The 21,449-nt window shown below is 48.8% G+C and overlaps 1 protein-coding gene across 3 annotated transcripts in view; it reads left to right on the plus strand.

The window, feature by feature from the left end:
* The window catches only part of CAMK1D (calcium/calmodulin dependent protein kinase ID), a 415,759-nt gene extending 396,843 nt beyond the window's left edge, over positions 1-18,916 (plus strand). For 2 of the 3 annotated variants that reach the window (XM_082647881.1, XM_082647882.1), the window contains exons 7-11: positions 3,986-4,098; positions 5,588-5,666; positions 10,386-10,473; positions 11,395-11,512; positions 13,154-18,916. In XM_082647881.1, coding sequence (XP_082504007.1) covers positions 3,986-4,098; positions 5,588-5,666; positions 10,386-10,473; positions 11,395-11,512; positions 13,154-13,272 — 517 coding nt within the window. In that variant the 3' untranslated portion in view covers positions 13,273-18,916. The remainder of the gene's footprint in view (positions 1-3,985; positions 4,099-5,587; positions 5,667-10,385; positions 10,474-11,394; positions 11,513-13,153) is intronic. The other variant, XM_082647883.1, reaches the window with a different exon arrangement.
* The last annotated feature ends 2,533 nt before the right edge of the window (positions 18,917-21,449 follow it).

Below are 21,449 nucleotides of genomic sequence, written 5' to 3' on the forward strand. Positions count from 1 at the left end.
GTCCTGACTTTGCTGCAAGTTAGTTTCTCTGCCTTTATTTTTTTAATATAAATTTATTTATTTAATTTTGGCTGTGTTGGGTCTTCGTTGCTGCGCGAGGGTTTCTCTAGTTTTGACGAGCATGGACTGCTCTTAGTTGCGGTGTGCGGGCTTCTCATTGCGGTGGCTTCTCTTGTTGTGGAGCATGGGCTTCAGTAGTTGTAGCACTCAGGCTCAGTAGTTGTGGCTTGCGGGCTCTAGAGTACAGGCTCAGTAGTTGTGGCGCATGGGCTTAGATGCTCCGTGGCATGTGGGATCTTCCCGGACCAGGGCTCGAACCCATGTCCCCTGCCTTGGCAGGCGGATTCTTAACCACTGCGCCACCAGGGAAGCCCCGTTTCTCTACCTTTAAAATGAGGATTGTATGAGGGACTGTATACACGGATCTGGTGTGAGGGGACCACAAGGAATAGCACCGGGACCTTGAGATTTATAGCAGCTGAGCCGTAAGCACCCTTAGACCCTCGGTGATTGGGGGAGGGAGAAAGCAGTTACCACACCCAAGGGAGTCTGGTAGAGTCCCCTCCCTTGAGAGCAGCCTGGCCCTCAGCCCAGGGCTGTAACCAGTCTGAGCGCTGGATGGGAAGGCTCAGGGCAACACTCACCCTTCCCTGACTTCCTCCTTCCTCCCTCATCTCCCCTGGGGCCCCCACTGGCCAACCCCCTACCAGACGCCAGAGAGTTCAACCCTCAGTCAACCCTCCGTACAGGTCAGCCTCCCGGGGACAGAGCAGAGCGGAGGGTGGCTCTGAAGGACACAGGGAAGGTGTTGGGGAAGCACACCTCCGGGGGGAGTGAGGGAATTTTTGTTTTCGTTTTTTTGTATTTTTTTATATTTTTTTAATCCTTTTTTTTGGCCGCACCACGCACCATGCGGCATGCGGGATCTAGTTCCCTGACCAGGGATTGAACCCGTGCCCCCTGCAATGGAAATGCAGAGTCCCAACCACTGGACCGCCAGGGAAGTGCCTGGGAGAGTGAGGTTTAAGTGAGATAATACAGCAAAGCGCCTTGGTGGAGTTTTTGACCCCAAATAAGTGCTCAGTCGAAGCTACACTAGAATCTAGTAGTATGTTTGTGTATGTGTGCCAAGGTAGATGAGATGGCAGACTAAGCAGCAAAGGGAAGACGGGAGGTGGGAGCATTCTCCCCAGATGGCCATCCTGAGGCTGGGATGGACGTGACGGATGAGCCCAGGAAGGCGAGTTGCCCGTGTTGGGCGTGACCATCTGTTGTCGGGTTGTCAAGTTTAGATGTTATTCTGAACCATGGGCTTTTAGGCCTAGAACAATTGGGAGTGGCTTTATCGTCTTTGAGAACCCACAGTGAGATCATCTGTAGGTTATTTAAATGGTTTGGTAACGTGAAATATGAACACAGAGATGAAATCTGCAAATGGGTGATCCAGGACCACGGAAATCAGCATTCTGTATGTGGAGATAGAAACAACTCAAAGTCGTCTCTCCTAATCGAACCCACCACACAAACCTGCTCACGAAATAGCCTGACCAGGGAACTCTGCGAATCTTCTAGATCTGAGGAAGGTTTTACAACTTCTCCTTGCCCTTCTGTTCTGTTTCAGCCCTTATTTTAAAATGTTCTTTCTTAATTTTAACTCAGTCCCCAAACTCCATCCGTTTCCTTTCCTTCCATCCTCTGTACAGACACATAAACACAGTGTTCTTTACTCCCCCTCCCCCCCAAAAGAGGAGCTAAAACCAGAAGAAATCAGGATTACTTTAAGAAAATTGGCACAAGAAGATTAAATCTTTCTTGGAATTTTCTTGAAGATTTTTTTTCCTTGAAAAGAAAGCCAAACTGTAAAGTAAAACACAGTTAATAAACAAAAACCTCACACATCTAAAATTTCGTTATTTTCCGAGATGAACTAACATTTTGCCCTGTCTGCTTTTCCTAATATGCACATTTCATGTAGCCCAAATCCTCATTATGGGAAACATTTCCATATCCATCTCTCAGCTGCAGGCTTTCCTGGGTAGTGAAATATGTGCTTCGTGGTTTCAGAAGCACTGGCTCTTACTTCGCCAAAAGGAGCAAATCTTTAAAAATGAAATTTTCCAGGCACTTAGCCCCTAAATCCACCTTGTAGAGATAGATGATTCTGAATCTTATCAGCCCACAGAATGTCTCACAGCCTTTAAAAGTGTCATTGGCCGTTCCCCTGTGCAGCACGACCAGTGATGCTGTGTAGGGCGGCAGGAGCGGCTGCAAATTTGTACTAAAAGCTGTGTTTTGAACCTTCATTAAATTTCTTACTTGCTGGCAGCCTAAATCCCTCGAAGGCCTGGAGTCTGTTGATTCCCGTTCACTTGTTCTCATTAAACTGGTCTCTAGGCTGTAGCTGTGCTTTGAACAAAGTTGGGCTGCGTGGGAAGATTCAGGGCTCGTCTGGGGGCGGGACTCTCTCACTGTGGCTGCTGCCGCCCTGTGGGTTGTCTCGGGCCCGGAACCAAGTTCTGCGCCGTCCAGCTTTGTGCTTGGCCTTCCCGAATCCAGCCTTGTCTTCTACTCTGTCCGTCGCTTATGGCCGCAGCCTCAATCTCACCCCTCCCTGATGTCCAGTCCCAACCAGAGGCTGCCCCTGCCTGCCCGCCATGGGCCTCAGGCGTGGACCGGCCAAACAGATTGGGGGAGGAAGCATAGACCCACAGCATCTTAAAGCCAGAAAGAATATTAAGAATTTTCTAGTCTGGCCTCTTCGTGTTTAGATGAGGACATTTTTGTCCAGAAAATGCATCATTGGCCTTTAATGGTAAAGGTCACCTCAGAGCCCGTAGCAGACCTGGGAGTGAGAACCCACAATTTCGTGGCACGAATTGTATTTGGGGTATTTAACAAAAATTCCTTCTTCTGTTATGACTGTCAGTACCTCTAGAACTAGAAGTTTCCTGCACCAACATCCTAGTATCCTCTTTTTTTTTTTCTTTCTTAAATGTTTTCTGGCCGCGCCATGCGTCTTGCAGGATCTTAGTTCCCCAACCGGGGATCAAACCCAGGCCCTCGGCAATGAAAGCACCGAATCCTAACCACTGGACCACCAGGGAATTCCCATATGATCTTTTAAAAATCAACTTTGAGGGCTTCCCTGGTGGCACAGTGGTTGGGAGTCCGCCTGCCGATGCAGGGGACGCGGGTTCGTGACCCGGTCCGGGAGGATCCCACGTGCCGCGGAGCGGCTGGGCCCGTGAGCCATGGCCGCTGGGCCTGCGCGTCCGGAGCCTGTGCTCCACAGCGGGAGAGGCCACGGCAGTGAGAGGCCCGCGTACCGCAAAAAAAAAAAAAAACAACTTTGAAACAGTTCAGTGGAAAAAGGGTCATGGTATTAAGATTTATGTCAACTTCTGCTTGCTGCATATTAATGGGCAAAGCTGTAACCCTCCAGATACCTGAACCGGGCCCGGGAGGTGATACTCTGCAGTCTGGGGCCACTTGCGGCAATTTGGTGACTCCAGTGTATAAAATTTCCCTTTCTTCCTCTGATGATTCATTAAATAAAATGAACCTGGAAAGGTCTTGAAATGTATACCAAACATATATTTTGTTTGTTTCACTAACCCATCATCTGTTAGGGACCATATCCCAGGCGGTAAGATCAATGACGTTTATACACAGAGGGCGGCCTGGTAGGTGTTCAGGGCGTGCAGGACTCTGGTGAATACCGTGCAAAGCGTTAAGATGTGTTGACCCTCAGTCGCCACCAGGGTTAACCCTTTTAGCTACCTGTGAAGTCACGATTTTACTTCTGTGCCCCGTGTGCCCAGAGAACGTGTGGGTCCTTTGCTGAGATTGTGTCTGTAGCGCACACGGTGCAGGCTTCCTCCACTCCAGGGAAGACAGCTTCCTCCCAGGCAGGATGTGAAGCCACCACGTGGTGTTGGGTCCTCAGCCGGTTCAGATCCTCACAAGAGACCCTCTTGTCTTCCAGGCTCTGTGGCTACCCTCCTTTCTATGACGAAAATGACTCCAAGCTCTTCGAGCAGATTCTCAAGGCAGAATATGAGTTCGACTCCCCCTACTGGGACGACATCTCCGACTCCGGTAGGTCTCTCGGCTCCTTGTGGGCGGCTCCTGGGACCCCGACACCCAGCCCACCCGAGTCTCCAGCGGTCCCCGGGGGCTCAGAACGGTCCTGAGGCTCCTGAGGATGCTACGCAGTTAGACTTGACTTGAGAAGCGAGGAGAGGCTTGGGACACGTGTGGGACACGTGCCCCGAGCCAGGCTGAGGGGTGGGGACTCACTTCTCCACCACTCCTGGCCGTACCCTGAGCTGGGTGCTCTGGAGTGAGACCGTATTAGCTCGAGTTTATTGGGCTTCCTTGCTGTGTGCTGTGCACTCTAAACTCCGCGCGTGTGCCTAGTCCACCCAGTCCTCAGGACAGCCTATCAGGTGGGGATTACTATTAGCCCCATTTGACAGATGAGGAAACTGAGGCCCCAGAAGGTGAAATAACGGCTAGTAAGTGGCAGAGCTGGGGTTTGAACCCACGCCCTCACTCCAGAGCCCGAGTCTCAGCTACTGTGCCACACAGAACATTCCCAGGGAAGTTCACTTCCTCCTCAGGGATAAAAATCAAACCCCAGGCCCACGTAAGCAGATGGAATGTCTCCAGCCTCAGTTTCCTCCCTGACAAGATGAGGATGGTAATAATACCACTCCCACCCTTGTAGGTGGTGTCAGGATCACATGAAATAATGAATGAGCTATTAAAATATCCCATTTTATTATTTGTGTTATTTCCTCCTAACTGGAAATGCCCTGCTTTCTTCCTCCATCTTCCAAACCCTAGGACCGGGCTATAGTTCTCCAAGGCTTGCAGGAAAGAGCCACATGGGGGGTAGTTTGCTCCTGAGTCAGGAAGGGACCCCGCTGTCCCCCGGAAGTCCAGCCCTGTGGGCAGGGAGCTGCCGGACGCCACAGGGCGACAGATTTCCCGCCTGGCACGTGTCATCTTCTGGTTCTGGGTCCCAACCTCTCACGTTCTCAGTGTCCTGCTCTGGGTCATACCTGGTCCTGGGCCTCCAAGCAGTTTTGCTTCCCCACCGGGGCACATCTCCTGCACCGTAATTTCCTGCTCGCTGGTTGTAGTCATCCGCGGGGGCTGCAGAGGGGGCTTCTGGGGGGCTGTGCATCCACCGTGGGTACTCGGGCGACTTTGTTGACTCGGTGAGCTCCTAACGTGAGGACGTCAGCAAAACAGCTCCCTAAGGCAGCAGTGAGCTGAGCGAGAGGCACCTGGCGACAAAGATATTTCACCTTTTCCCCCGAAACAAAGGCGCCACTAGCTGCCGGCGGGAAGGGACTTCGAGCTGGGAAGGCAGGGTCACCACTCAGAAACCCAAACTTTGTCTTCCCTTTTCCCCAGATGCTGGTACCACCTGCCTTTTTGTCCCAGGTCCCGAGTGTCCGTGGAAGGCTGGTCTCGTGTTTCCATGGTAACCTTGATACCCACAGAGGCACCCTGGTATCATATTGTCATGTCTCAAGCCACATACTGACTCCCCCTCTTGTGCCTTCCTTTTGAACAGCAAAAGACTTCATTCGGAACCTGATGGAGAAAGATCCAAATAAAAGATACACGTGCGAGCAGGCAGCTCGGCACCCGTGGTAAGAAGAATCACCCGCTAGAGATGCCGGTCAGCTGGGGCTTCGTTGTGAAAGCCACGGGTGAAGCTTGCATCCCGTCTGGCCCGTGGGTTTCATCCTTTCCCCAAACCAACACTCGAGGACACAGTCTTCTGAAGGCACTAATTGCAGATGCACTAAAGATAGCTGTAGCTTTTTCGCTTCATGTGAAGTATTTTAGGATCATTTTTAGTGAGGGTGATTCCCAAAGGAGGCATTAAGAGTGGCGTTTTATTCCTTGAACTTATTACTCAGTCCGTAAATGAATTGAGGTCACATGTTCTTTTCCTTTTAAGATGCTTTTCAAGTGAGTGTTTCTTCACCTCCAGAGGGATGAGTTGATAGTTTACGACATCCTGGACTACATTTCCTGCGGTGCCCCGAGGCCACCTTGTTTTTGTGCCACTTACTAGGGTTGAACCCAGTGACTTTGGGTTTATACTTCTCTGAGCCTGAATTTTCTCATCTTTAAAGTGAGCATAACAGTACCTAGTTTACAGGATTGAAGTAAGCAGTGACTGAGATCGTGCACACACAGAAAGGGTTTAGTGCATCTGGCACGTAGCAATTGCATCATTCAGCTCTTATTAAAGCACCATGAGCCTCCTTTTTGAAACAAAGGCCAGGAGTAGTAAAATAGCCGATACAGTGCGCAGACCCTTGACTTCAGGAGACATCCGCCCCGACCAGTCCTCTAGAACACTGTTCCCTGTTGATTCCACCGTCTCCTGCGGCATTTTCTCCGGATGCTCATATGCTGATTAACCTTCCAAAGGGGACCTGCCCAAGGTCCTTTCCTGGCCAGCTTCACAGTATTGTAATGTATAGTAACAGCCGTCATTTATCATCTATGATGTCCCAGGCCCTGTGCTAATCATATTAAAATATCACCGCATTTTTTCTTTTATGATAATCCTGTAAGGTAGATTTTTGTCTCCATTTCTGAGATAAGGAAATATATGTAGAAAGATAAAGAAACTTAGCCAACAGGACACAACTAGCTAACAGCAAAGCCAGAAATGTTTCCAGGAAGAACTGTCAGATTCCAAAATGATGCTCTTCAACCCAAACTGACAGGAGAGGGAAAGGGGAAGGAAGGAATTTTCTGAAAAGGAGGCAGTTTTGATTGTGTGTCAGCCTGATATTTTTTTAATAAGTCACTTTGGATGATAGGTCAAAGTATGTGACAGTGAAGATAAGAAAGTTTTTCTTATTTTATAAACAGTTGGCTTTTACAGCTGTATGAGACTTTTTCCCCAGTTTTACAGAGAGAGAGTTGGCATGCAGCACTGTATAAGTTTAAGGTGTTAGAGCATAATAACTTGGCGTCCATATATGTTGCAAAATGACTACCACAATAAGTTTACTTAATATCCATTGCCTAATATGTTAATTACAAAAAAATTATTTTCCTTGTGGGGAGAACTTTCAGGATTTACTCTTAACAACTTTCAAGTATGCCATAAAGCAGTGTTAACCATTGTCACCCGGTTGTACATTACAACCCCAGTACTTATTTATCTTTCATGTAGGAGGCTTTTGAGGTTATCTTAGAGAGGAGGAAAATGACCTCAAAAGAAGGGAAGTGATTTGCTTCCTAGAACTTGTTCACTGATCCAGCCTCACTCTGTGGAAGGCAGGAAGGCCAGTTAAAACCTCATCTCTCCTTCATCAAACATTTTTGAAAAAAAACAAAGACGAGAAAGGTCAGTTTCACCGTCAGGGGCCTGGCAGAGGGGCAAGGTGGGCTCAGAGTCAAGCAGGACTTCACGGAGATGCCAGCCTCACCCGGGCCGTCCAGGGTAGGGCGGGGATTCCAGGCTGGGCTAGCCAGGGGGGCTTCAACTCTGCACCCTCCTCAGCGTTCATGGAGACCCCTCCCCTCCCCGGATTCCAGCCAGCCAAGCTGCGGTGACCACAGGAACTGGGATGGATCCCAGGAGTTGGGGATACACACCAGGCATCACCAAGCCTGTTTTGAGCAAGTGACTAGAAAAGTGTACAGTCAGAGCCGTGCAGGTAGAACAGACCGTGTACAAAACACAAAAACACCCAAAGGCGAGGAGAAGAGTTTAATGATCTGTGTGTGGAGAAGAAGAGCCAGACAGGCCTGATGGAGCGGGATTGATATAAACGCCACGTCCTTCGTTAGTGTAGAGGCAGCAACAGGGAAACGAGAGAGCGTCGGGAGACCCAGATGAAACGGGGGTGTGTGTGTGCGGATTCATAAGGGAAGTCTCCTGTCTCGGGGCGTTGTTCAGTTCCTAGGACAGTCAGGGTGACATCCAGGGTCCCTTCCAGTGCTGAGCCTCCACGCCTCCGGGCTTGTGGGTGAATGACGCTGAAGCGGGGGGCGCTGAGCGTCCCACGTGATCCCTGGCCGACGGGAGCAGCAGCGTGGTTGCGGTGCCTATTGTTTTTTGTTTAAGTTTTTTTCTCTCTTCTCTTTCTTTTTTTTTTAACACCTTTATTGGAGCATAATTTACATGGTTGCGTTAGTTGCTGCTGTAGAACGAAGCGAATCAGCTCTACATACACGTATATCCCCGCGCAGTTGCCTGTTTGAGGAAGGTCGTGAGCCGTCGTGAGCCGAGGTGGCGTTACCTCCAAGAAGAGTGTTTCACAGCGGCCTCCGGGCCGCCGTGTGCCCCGCTTGGTCCTTACCCAGCGGCAGCGCGCCCTGGCGCTGTGGGAAGTGAGCACGGAACGTTCCTAGAATAACTGAAAATTTGTATTTTCCTCCCCTCTCAGCCTTTTGCTCACCCACAGGGAAGGGGGTCTCCCTGACACCCCGCCACCCGGCCTGTTGGGTTTGGAGCCGGCTCTGCCCCCTCATCAGTGCTCAGCCCGAGAATTCCGTCCTTCCCACCACTTCTGCCCCCTGGTTTCCAAGAAAGAGCTGACCACCCCGAGGTGGAGCTGGCGTCCTTTTCTGAGGATGCAGCTGTTACAAACAGGAGGAAACACTCATGTGAGGCCTCCAGGAGGAGAGGCTGAATAACGACATCTGCTCCCCAGCTTCCTCGTGCCTGGGCTTTCGGGTGGATTTGCTCATTCACGTGTTTCTCTTCACTGATGTGCATCTGGGGAAAGCAGGCAATTGACAGTTGTTGGAGATGGAAACCTGCCTGGCCTTGGTTCGTTTCTGAGTATCCTCTGAGCTGTGTATTTTCAGCCCTGCTGGGAAAACTAGAGGAGTCTATTTAGGGGGGGTCTTGCTCTGAGCTGGGAATAGCAGACTGTACGGTATTCTAAACTTAGGCCCAGCCTGGCACAGACTTACCTTCCAGAGTCCACCAGCCATGTTTTCGGTTCCTAAAAGGAAAGGCTGGTGGTGGGAACATATTTTTTATCCAGGGCTGGTTTCCTATCTGAATAAGCCCCAAGCTTGTTCCTCTCACGTCCTAAATCGGTTGAACACGGCAGTCTGTGCCCAGTCTGGTCTGTGTCCAGGGCCCTCGGAGTCTGGGACCTGACGGGCTCTGCCAGCCAGAAAGTATGGTCAGTGTGCCCGGCATCTGTCTGCCCCTTAACAGTTCCGAGATCCAAGAAATTACTTCTGAGGCATCAGGCATCAGCTCAGAATTGAATAGTTTGGTGCTAAAGGAAAGGGAAGATGGATGGCTTCAAGCCCAGAAAAGACTGAGCAAAATGCAACTTCCTGTGAGACTGGGGGAGGCCAAGCGGTCAAATGTAGAGCGAGGGTGGCATTGAGGTTGAGAAGGGATGTGAGGGAGAAGAATGGGCTGGAGGGACCCCCAGCTCATCAACGAGACTGGCGACTGTAAGCCCAGAGAGAAGAGGGAGATGTAAGAACGAATGGGGGGCGGGGCGGGGGAGAGAAGAGGTGTGATAAAGCAGAGGGAGGAAGTAATAGGATGAGGGGGGACCCTTCCTCCCTGCTAATAGAAGGCTAAGGTCAAGCAAGAACTAGAGAAAAGATTGCCCAGTGTTGTAAAGGACCCAGTGGAAGGCAGCAGCGACATGGTTCTTGCGGTTCTGAGAACTTTTCTAGGAAATGCAGGAGTAGGTGTGCCAAGCAGGGCCGAGCTGAGGCTGGGAACCCTGTCACTGAGCACAGAGAAGGTGAGGGGCCCCGGGGGGAGGGAGGGGAGTAGAACGTGGCAGAGCTCAGGTCAGCCGGGATGGAGCCAGAAGGGAGCAGTGGGCCCTGGGTGTGAGCAGGTCCATGGACCAGAGATCCTGGGGATGCCAGAGAGGGGCTGGGGGGGAGACCCTGGGTAGGGGTCTGGTGCTCAGACCAGGTTGGGGGACACGCTTGAGACCTCAGAGGTGAGACACGGCGGGTAGGAAGCTGGGGGAGGGGGAGAAAGAGGAGAGCTGAATTCAGGTTGTGTTGTCCTTGTGGACTCTGATGTTGCAGGAATGGGGGTGAAAAGGGGAAGAAGGGGGAGCCGGGCAGAGTGGCCCACCATGAAGGTGCTGACCCATCCTGGAGGGGGTGCAGGGTACGCAGGTGGGACCGGGCTTGGAGTGCAGTGGTGGTGGGTCATGGATGTTCAGACAAGAGCTGTGCATTGAAATAAGCAGCCTGGAGGGGCAGTGACACGCCATCCTCTCAGCAGACCTGTGGGAGGGGACAGGACATGGCTTCCCCAGGAAAGCAGCTTGGGACCCAGTGTCAGACCCCCCCCTCCCCCCAAGAAACCCTCTTGAGAAGCATCTTTGCCTCCATTTCAGGATCGCTGGTGACACAGCCCTCAGCAAAAACATCCACGAGTCGGTCAGCGCCCAGATCCGGAAGAACTTCGCCAAAAGCAAGTGGAGAGTAAGTCCTGTGTTTCCTACATTCCCAATGAACTTAATCACTCAAACGAAACTGGCCCTGCAGTTCAAGCATTTTTTATTTCTAAGTGTTACTATCCCCCAAGTTTGATGAGAATCCCCATAGCCTCACCCAAATGTGTGCTAATTTTAACCAATAAGGATTAAGACTTGACGAGAGCATCGTGGTGTGAGAGGGATAAAGTGTATGATTTAATAATATCTCCCCTCTGTGATCCAAAAATATAGCAATATTGCCAGCTTTTCCTCATTTGCTGTTTCTTAAGAACATAATCCCTGTTGTCTTCCTTCACTTTGCTGGAATTTTGAAGGATTGACTATTATTAAAGTGACATAAAAAGGGGGAAAAAAACCAGGAAATCTCAGTTGAACTCATCAATACATTCTGGTAAAAATGTGATGGATTTAATCCATTACCCTGTGTTCTCACAGCATGGGTAATTGAGAGCTGGCTGTTCTTGCACGAGAACCAACAACTAGAGACTACACAGACAGTAATTCCACTGACCTACTTTATTTAGGACAAAACACCAATAATCAGAAAATTAAGACGCTTAAAATATATTTTAAGGTACTCTATTATTATAATACACCTTTTGTTCTAGAAGTCATTCTCTTAAATTATGGAGGGAATTGGCTTACGTTTACTCTATATTCCACGGTATTATGTCAGAAGAAAAATACTCGTTTCATCTCCAAAATATATTTTCTTGGGGGGAGAGGGTCAAAGGATGAATGTACTTTTGGAAGAAGAGGCAACATCAGTTTCCTTTCTAGTGGATCATGAGACCGTTGTCAGAAGTTTGACCTGCTTAGGGTAACAGGATAAATGATAGGAGACAGTCTCGGCCTTTTCTAATTAGCTGGAATATTTTGTCTGCCTTTCCCCTTTCTTAAATTTCAGCAAGCGTTTAATGCCACGGCCGTCGTGAGACATATGAGAAAACTACATCTTGGCAGCAGCCTGGACAGTTCAAATACAAGTGTTTCGAGCAGCCTCAGTCTGGCCAGCCAAAAAGATTGTGCGTATGTAGCAAAAACAGAACTTTCCAACTGGCGCTGGAGACAAATCTAGTAGGGAGAGAGGGGGACTCCCGTTTGCTGAGTAGCTACTGTTTGTCCGGGTCTGTGAATACCTGATCTTATTTAATACTCCCAACAATCCTATTCACTATTTTTTAAATATTTTTTTAAATTTAGTTATTTCATATTTCTACAACCGTAGCTACTGTTGTTTCCATTTATAAGACATCTGAGGCTCGAGTCCCACACGGCCACGTGTGTGTGGACAAAAGCCCGACACTTTCTCATCCATCTCCTTATGTTCTGATTTGCTTCTCATTGGGCATCACCCTTAGGGACTGAGGAAGGGGTGGCAGAGACTCATATGACAGTCTGATCTCGTTGACTTTTAAAATGTATTTTCTTTTTTTTTTTTTTTTTTCTGATAATCATTTGAGCTAATTTATACGAAGTGCGTTGGCTTTGGGATCAAAGTCATAGTACTAATGTTTCGTTGTCCTTCATCTGTGCGTGGGATAGTACATCACGAGGGACACACTCACACCCTCCTTATTTTTCTCTCTGACTCTCCACTCTATATTTCTCTTAATCTCATACTAGGCCTTTCCATGGGCTCCTCTGCACTGCAGAGAAGTTGCCTTGATCGTCCCGGTAGGCCTTCATTTCCATAATCATTGAGACCCTTCAGTTTGGTCTCACTCTGAGCATCACACTCCTTCCTGTTTGCCTCAAAAAAGGTTCCCCTCCTCTTTAAATAGCCCTCCCACCTCATTCCGGAATGTCCAGCCCTTAAGTTTTCCCGGGAAATCTCCATGAGCATCCCCTGACACAACTGCTCGCTGCTTTAGGCCCACGTTTACATCTCAGGGCAAATCATTTCCACCCTCTGGTCAAAGGAAACCCCACAATCTATCGTTTACTTGAAGATTCAGACAGTGGCTCTGACAGCAAAGCCATCTTAGTGATTTACTTTATGGCTATCCCGATGTTCGAGCCCACGGAGTTCACAGTGACGGGGGTGAGGGGTGTACTGCCGCAGCTAGGAAGATAGTCCCACGTGAGAGCGTTCTGATGCCAACACATTTGCTTGGGGAGCATTGGAGGTGCAGCCCGTGAAGAATTTTTCTAGGCCAGGGGGCTGCCGAATTCACACAGGACTCAATCAGCAGCCCCGTTTCAATGTGCCCCATGTCACAAACGCTTCTTAGCCAAGAGTCCAGACCACACACCAAGCTGGGGTCAGAAGGGGGTATCACATCCTTTATTCGCTCTTAAAATCCCTGCTTCTCACCGCCATTGTAAGAAATAAACAGTTCTTATGAGGACGGTATATATTCAGTACCTAGCCCAATGCCTAGTATGTAGTAAGTGCTCAGTAAATGGAACCCATCATACTATGGTGGCTAAACCATGTTGTATCCAAATACAAAGCAGTTATCATTATTATAATGAAACAAGGAGGGAAGACCTGGGTCTAAGAAGAATTTGGATACACTGCAAATGTTTTCCCGTGGATAGGGAAAAATTTGGAGTCAGGTGCACAAAAGTTTGTCCCCTGCGACAAACCCTTGCAGCGGGAAGAGGGAGTGAGTAGATCCTTCTGAAGCTTTGAACTTCTTGTGTCCGCTGTCCCCCTGCAGGTCTGGCACCCTCCACGCTCTGTAGTTTCATGTCCTCTTCATCAGGGGTCTCAGGAATGGGAGCGGATCGGAGACCGAGGCCCACCACTGTGACGACAGTGCACTCTGGAAGCAAGTGACCGGCCCTACAGGTGGGGCCCAGGGGGTGAGGCCAGGGAAGGGGGCCCCCAGGGGCCACCAGCGCCACCAGCCACTCCAGAGCCATCCCACCTTGCACGGTGCACCTCCCTGCACAGGACTGGAAGACAGAAGTTTTTTACGGCCATATTTTATACTGCAATTCTGAAGTGTTCATTTCTCACGAAGTGTACTGGCTCAAGGGAGCGGATTTGATAGGATCTGGTGCTGTACATACGAGTCTGCAAAGCCCTAACAGAATGGACTTTCTCAGTTCCTCTCCCTCAGCCCTGTCGTTTCCGATCTTCTCAGTAGAGGTAACCGTCTATGTTGTATTTTTTCATTCGTAACAAAAAAAAGGTTTCAACTGGATTATTTAAGTATCGGTAAATATTGTGCATTAGGGTTTTTTTTTTCCTTTTAAGAAATATGTCCTTTTGAGCTATACTTCTTACTTCTGTGCCCTGTACCTTTTGCTTGTCAGTAGTAGAATTTTATGTTAACCTTTAAGAGATTTTTTTTTTCTTCCGAAGGGGATTTAAAAGTACTTTTTAAAATTCTAATAAGAGGATCGATCAAGAATCTGTTTCCGAGGTGAAGAGTGCACTTTACTTCACTTCCTTCTCCTTCTCTCCCCTTCTTCCTCGGAGGGGCAGTTTTCTGAGAAGACAACTCAGCCCTTCTGCAGCCTGTCTTCTCCCCGGGGGTGCGGGCACCGTGGGAGGGAACCTGCAGAAAACCTTGCCCAGCAGCTCCTGCAGCAAAGCCCTCTCCAGCTGGAGACCCTGGGGCCTCTTGCCATCAGTGGTCAGAAATGAAGAAGCCTGCTCTCCCAAGACGAAAGGATAGACTTGCTGTGAAGGAGAGGGCCCCCACTCCCCCAGCAAAGATCTAAGAGCCTCCCTGGCCGAAGGAGCACAATGCCATTTTGTTTGGAGTGAATTTCCCACACAGCTCTCGTTTCTCACAAGGGGAGTGACAGCGTGGAAGCCCTGCTCTCAGCTATGCAGTTTTAAAATTAATCTCTCTGTTTTTTAAAAATGCATTTCTAATCTTACAACTGAAAATGGCCTCCAGCTTACACCAGTTGTTTCTGCAAATGTTTACGCTGTTCTTAGATGCTGATCCAGAAGGGAGGAGAGGGAAATGGCCTTGGAAAAGACCCCATTTATCTGGGTTGGTTAAGGAGAGCAGGACAGTGGCCACTGCAGTGACGGCCAGAGACCACCCCAGCCAGGCCCAGCCAGCGCTGAACGCCATCCTTCTGACCAAGGGAATCCCCAAACCAAAGACCTGTGATGGTGGGGTCACCAAAGGTCCCAGTTTGCCCAGGACTGAAGGATTTCCTAGGATGTAGGACTTTAAAACCAGCAACGTCTGGGGACCACTGGGCCACATTGTCCACCCACGTGGTGGATTGGTGTGCAGGATAGAGTGAGCACAGAAACCCAGGGAAAAGCGCTTCTCCAGGAGGCTTCGAGGATGCTGTCTTGAAGAGGCGAGCAGGTGGCTCCAAATGCCCACTTTGCAGAAGACCCCCCCCCCCGGCCCTTGTGCCCACGTGATACCTTGAGTCTGCGTCGCACAGTCAGCCTTGAGCCCGCAGTGGGTCCCTGTTCACCTGCCTGATGGTCCAGTGACTTTCCTGGTTGTTGTCCTCATGCCCTTCTCCCACAGTTGACCAGACACAGTGGATCCTGTAGGCCATGCCATCTTCGTCACTTCTGCACCTTGGCCTAGGTCCAGGCCGAATGTTCAGTAATGCACCCCATCACACACACAGTGTTATGAGGCTCAGCACTCCATTCTGCCTCCTGTAGGAGGGCAGTGCAGGTGTGCAGGAGAGCAGCCGGAAAGACAGGCATCTGGTCTACCCCGTGTCCACCGTGTCCTAGGCACTCAGCCCCTTGACAGGATTCCCGCTTGGTGTCTGCCACACCAGCGTCCAGAGTGAAAATCAAGCTATTACTCTTCAAAATTTGTAAAAAGCCTGGAAATGTCTATAAAACGACAGTAGACCCGGTTAAGAAGCAAGTGGTACCTGAATTGGAGGACAGTAGCAAGAATATTATAAACAATAACAGAAAACTGAGGCATCTCTCCCAGGGGTTTATTAGAATGTTGCTTACCAACAAGTGTAATGGAAGATTCAAGTTTAGACAGTATAAGAAAACAAGGAACTAGGGACTTCCCTGGCCGTCCAGTGGTAAAGACTCTGTGCTTCCAATGCAGGGGGCATGGGTTCGATCCCTGGTCGGGGAACTAAGATCCCACGTGCCTCATGGCATGGCCAAAAAAAACAAAAACAAAAAAAAGAAAACAAGGAACTAGATGTTTTGGAGGAGGGGTGATAATTTGCCTGACTTTGATACTTCGAACGTGTGCCTGAATAGTTATCAGCTCCTTGTACTGTGTGCTATATGCGGTCATTTGCACTTGGAAAGCAACATCTGAAGCCAAATTTATTGATGATAAATTATTTTCTGGAGCTGATGTGTGGGGTGCATGTTCTATGCAATTAGTTTGAAAGTATGTCTTACCTGGAAAGTGCAGAAGAGCTGAGAGATGGGCCGGACCCCCTTTTTGCAGTTGGGGGTCTGCTCTTGGCCATGGTTGGCCTGTAACACGTCAGGAGATGGTGACTGTTTCAGCCCAAAAGTAGACCCTGTTGAACTTGACATCAAGTGAGTCTCTACTGTCTGGATGCGTGTATTCCCATTGTTTTAGGAGGAGGAGAAAATACTGATAACTCCCGTGTAGAACTTACGCTCTGTTGAGAGAGCCTTAGTGGTAAAAGAATGGAGGTTCTTTCAGCCGTATTTAGTATTATTTACACTTTATGACAACATGGGAAGAGAGCTCAGAATGTGCCTTTTGGTAACGCCTGCCAAGTGGAGTGGCAAAGTCCTAGGACCCTCACTGATGTCAAATTCCACCGATGAAGCTGAGCATTTCATATGGGCCCCCAGCTTACACAGCCCCTGGAGGCCACTGTGTGCAGCTGAGGCTAATGGTGGACCATGGACTTCAGCACAGTCTGCCTTCCAACCTCCCCGCCCCCCAGCTTGGTCTCTTCACCTCCTCACAGCAAGTGGATTGTTTCTGTCATTTGAAAGAGTGTCCTCAAATGGTCTTGCACTCAGCTGCCTGTCTGTCCCCGTTCACTTCCCTGGTCTTCATCTCATCCGTGAGGCCATCAGGGAGGCTAGCATTTGTCTGAAACAGACAGCGTGCACCCGCATGTGGCCCCAACAGACCTTTGAGAAGGTCCCAGCTCTCCAGCCAGCTCTTAGCATAGCGTCCAGGGAACTGGGCAGTCAGGCTTGGGGTTAACCAGGTAAGGCTCTGGCACTTAGGGAGCATGAGCCGGTGAAGAAAGGCATTTGGCATTTGGCGCCCCAGACTCAGTTTACCTGCCCGTCACTAACCTCATCCTGTTCATTTGTCTCCCTTGGCGTCCAGCAGATCCTGGGTGAATTGTGATCGGGAGAGGAGGACCTCCCCCCTTTAGAACGAAGGCCAAAAACACCAGGGACAAAGGGAGGGAACCCAAGTGACCCCTCCTGAAAAGGGGGATTGACCCTCTCTCTGGAGGAATGACAGCTTAATCTGATGAACGCCCTGGGGTTTGACATTTTGTGAGCAATTTTAAACAGAAAGAAAAGACCGTATCCCAGGGGAGATAACTCTGTATTTTAAGGCTTTGGCCACTGTGGCCCCCTGGCCCACCCAGAGCCTGGGCTTGTGTTGATTCTTCACCCTGGAGAAGCCACCCTGGAACCATCACTCCAGGGCTGAGGGCAGGAGAAGGAGGGTATGGCCTCTGTGCTTTGCCTGCAACACTCATGACTTCATATGATTTCCACAAGCTCACTGCTGGGTTTCCTCTGGATGTGAGAAGGAACAGCAGAGTGCAGCAAAGGGCAGCTCCTCCCATTTCCATAAACAGAAATAAGATGTACTCTTTCCCAGGGTTGCACAGTCACTTCTGGCAAAAGGAATGAAAGTCCTCCGATTCAACCGATGCACGAAACCTTTGCATGTTCTTCTGAAACAATACTGCTTCCCATTCTGTCCACTCACACTCTGCAGAGTTGGCCTTTTCCTTAAACACATTCCAGACCAAACACTGTTCAGTTTGTTTAAAGAAAAATGTATATACCTGTATGTAACCCACAACTCTTTGCGGGGGGGCAGGGGGCTGGCTGTAGGTTGGGGCTTCGGGTGTACCTGACATTGGCCAAAGAGTGTTCCAGTCCTTTGGTTTTCAGAATTGAAAATGTTGTGATAGGAAAGGTAAATTGGGCAGATTTCTAAAAGGGGGACTTAATTCACAGAGATGTCAAGAAAACTAGTCTGCAGATGAGATAGCTTGGAAACCTCTACACTGGACAGCAGGCAGGGAGGAGAAAGAGGAAGATAGAGGCCCAAGCCCCCTTCAGCCCCACCCTTCGTCATGGTCCCAGTGCATCGTGATCTGCAGCCTGAGCATGGGCACAGGAGCCCAGCCCCACTGTGAAGTGGGCCCTGCGTGCTGGCCACGGCCTGGCCCGCCTCCTGCTCTGCGCCGAATCAGACAGCAAGGAACATCAGCCCTTCCCGCCTTCCCTGCCACCTGCAGCAGGAGCAGCTGGGCTTGTGACTCCGGGGGTCTCTGCTTCTGGAAATCCAAAGGCTGTGCATTTGGCGGCCAGCCCCACAGCATGTGGCTGCCAGGTCTGGTTTCGTGGACAAAGTGTGGAATGGCTTCTCGGTGTCTGAATCTCTCTACACCAAAGGGACTAACTGTTGCATTTCCCCCTTTGTACCAATGCCGCTTCTGCATTCGCCACATCCATTTTGAATCTTTTGGTCTCCAGAAAACTTCTCATACGATGATTATGTCTTCTGATGATTTACCAACTTAGTTTACTTCAAGGTGATTTTTTCTTATGGATAGGAAAAAAGAAAATGAAAGGAGTGTTTGAGGCTTTAGTCATAGGGATAAGGTATGACCAGGGACTCAAAAGCCCCAAACACTAGATAAATTACTTCTCAAAGGAAAACCTTCATCTGGACAGACTGAGGTTCCTGGGCCCTCACGGTAGCCTTGCACTTGAGGGAAGAGGAGCGCTGGGGCAGGACTGGCAGCCGTTTGGACATTTTACAAAAACAAAAACATTTTGACAGCGACAAAAATACTGCAACCTCGCAGCATCTTTGTTTTGCAAGACAGGCGGCATGTTTCAGAGGACATTTCTCTTAGCCCCACGATCAGGTTGGAAGACATGAAAGGTACATTCTGTCCAGCATAGAATTTGGAACAATTTCTAAATTGGCTCTGGTCACCACACATAATGTCATAGTCCTTCTTGCAGCTCTCCCAACAGTGAGCACGTTTTCCAAAAGCTTATGACGTCGAACCCAGGAATGTCCCTGTGTCTAGTATTACCAGGCTTGCAATTGGTTTGATTTTTCCATAAAACCATGCTTGTCCAAAAGAAGGGAAACAGTGCATTTATTCCATGCATGTAATAAACTCTGCAAGAAATTTACCCCACGTAGGTTTGCGGCACTGCAAAATTGTTAACGGGCCTGTGTAGCAAATGATTCTCTGCCTTGACAATCATGTACACATATCAAGATTTCTATCATAATGACAATGAGATTGATGACTTCTTGTTTTCCTCCAATAAAGACAATTAATCATCTTCAGATGTATGTGGTTTGTTTCCTCCATGAGAAGCAAGACTGGGGTGTTTCAACAGCTCGCTCTTTCCTCCTCTCTCTGAAGTTTGGGTTTGAAGGAAGGAGTTTGAATTGAGCCCCTGGAAATTCATAAAGTCCCCTAAATACTTTATCACCAGCCCGATGGGCAGGGATGCCAGGGATGGGGGCAGGGCGTGCACATTGTGGCATTGAGGTTTGTGGTGGGCGCTCAGGCTCCCCGCCCTTTTCCTTGCCACTGCAGAAGGTGGCTAGAGGCAGACCCAGAAACCCAGATCACGTTAACTAGATATTCTTGAGTTGTTTGGAGGAAAAGCCAACACTGATTTCCAGGAAAACGTCTCTGAGTAGCACTTGGAATTCTCGATGCCCAAAGGAAGATTCCTCGCTGATCACGTTACCAAAAGTGGGGTCCAGCTGCTCATCGCTCAAAAGCCAATAAAGAGGCAAGGTTGGTGGCAAGGACAGTTTGCTTCATTTTGGGTGCTGGCACCCGGGTTGCGGGGGGAGGGGACGCCTGTCCAAAGCCCGACTCCCACACCTCCCCGCCCCAGACAGTCGGGGGGCAAGAGCTTTTACAGGCAGAGGGAGGGGGCTACGTGTAGAAACAGCACAGTCAGCTCTGACCGTCATCTTGACATTGGTCATCAGTGGTCTGACCAGCATCATCTTGATTGTTTTAGGTACAGTTAGTCTTCAGTTCCAAGGTCAGTTTGTTCCCATTTCTTGAGGCCATTTCTCAGAATTGTGGCAGCTTACGTCATGGCTACAGTCTGGTCATCGTGTAGTTAACTTCTTCCACCTGGTGGGGTTTTCAGTATCTACAAGACAGCTCACAGGATATGGCTCAGAATATAGCCCTTGAGGAGGAACCAAAGGTCCTTGACTTTGCTTAATGATTAAACTATTATTATTTGGTCTCCTTTGATTGTTTTCCTTTGTTTCTGCATTTTCTCACTTCTCTGATTAAACTTATTTTTTGGCTAAAGTTTTTCTACAAACAAAATGCAGGCAGAGGACGTGGGGGACAAGGACCATAGGGTCCTGTCTGTTTCAATCAGAAGAGTGAATAGTGTCTTTTTTTTTTTTGGTTGGGGGTGCTTACAACTCATAGCTCATCAAATATATTGTGGGGATTGGATCTGATCACCAGACAATTCCTCCAATCCAAATAGTAAGTTGTTGTGTAGAGGGGAAAAAACGAATTGGACGTGGGTTGTAGAAATGTAGAATTAACGCTATCCCACACAGCCAATATCAAGTGAAAACAGCATGGGCCTTAGTGGAAATAAGTGAGCCCCAAAGAAACACCTGATACCTGATGACTAGTCCTTTCTTAGCTGACAAGGCTTCTCTCAACCCAGACCCTAGTTAGGAAGTATATCATGACAAAGGGATCATTCAGTGGGTGCATAGGTGACACTTAATGCAGACTTTACGGAACAAAAGAACTTTAGTAAGCTAACCACTTCTGAAAACTATTTGTGGAGTCATTAAAGAGAGGTCTCCCCCACTGTGGCCGAAAATGTAGCCAAAGCAGATGCACAGAAGTGTAAAACTGCTCCTAATAGAAAGCTGGGATTTATCAGGGCCTTAGAGTTGAAATGTTAAGGTCAAACCTGAACTTTTGACTGAGCTCCAGTCACAGTGACCAGGCCAGCACCTCTATCCTTTAGACATTCACCAAACCTCCCTGGGGCTCAAACAAAGTTCAACAGGCATTGAAATTCACCCCACATTTCTTATATTTTTCAGATAAATTTTGGTCTGACACATTCTCTTGGGATTATCTATCATTGGCCGTAACACATTCAGGGAGCCAAGAATTAAACAAAAGCCTTCCTGCATAGATAACTGTCCACCCAGAAAAGAACCATAGCCTTATTATTGTCAGCAACGATAACTGCTGCTACTAATCATGTCATGGATTAGCCGTTTGCTGTGTTCTAGGTACTGTGCTAAGTGAATTCCATTCAATGTTTCATTTAACCATTAGCTCAACAAGGAAGGTGCCCTTATTGCCTAAATGGGTTCAGAAAGATTCAATGATTTACCCACTGGCAGCAGAGTTTCAAACTCAGCTGGACCAACACCAAAGGTCATCCCGCTGTATTACCTCTCGTAATTTTATGTAGTTTGGAATTTTATGAATTCCAAACTACACCATCTGGATTTCATTTACTTAGTAAGTAACTGGGGGCCCCTGATCATTACTGAGTTGAATGACACAATCAAATCAGTAAACATTTTGGGACATCACTATTCCTAAGCTCCATTCTACATCTCCAAGAGAAATTTCTCTTAGCAGCTCGGCCTAGCCTTACACAGAGTTCAATAAATGAGGAACGGCAGAGAGAACCCAGACATTACTGTGTTATCAGCCCATGTGTTTTCTGCTGTTCTGTTATTCCATGTCTCAGGAGGAATGGCACAGAAGCTGGATTTGATCTGGAATCAGAGATGCAGACAGTAG

The sequence above is a fragment of the Grampus griseus genome, assembly GCF_964374135.1.
Source record: "Grampus griseus genome assembly, chromosome: 2".
Lineage (NCBI taxonomy): Eukaryota > Metazoa > Chordata > Mammalia > Artiodactyla > Delphinidae > Grampus > Grampus griseus.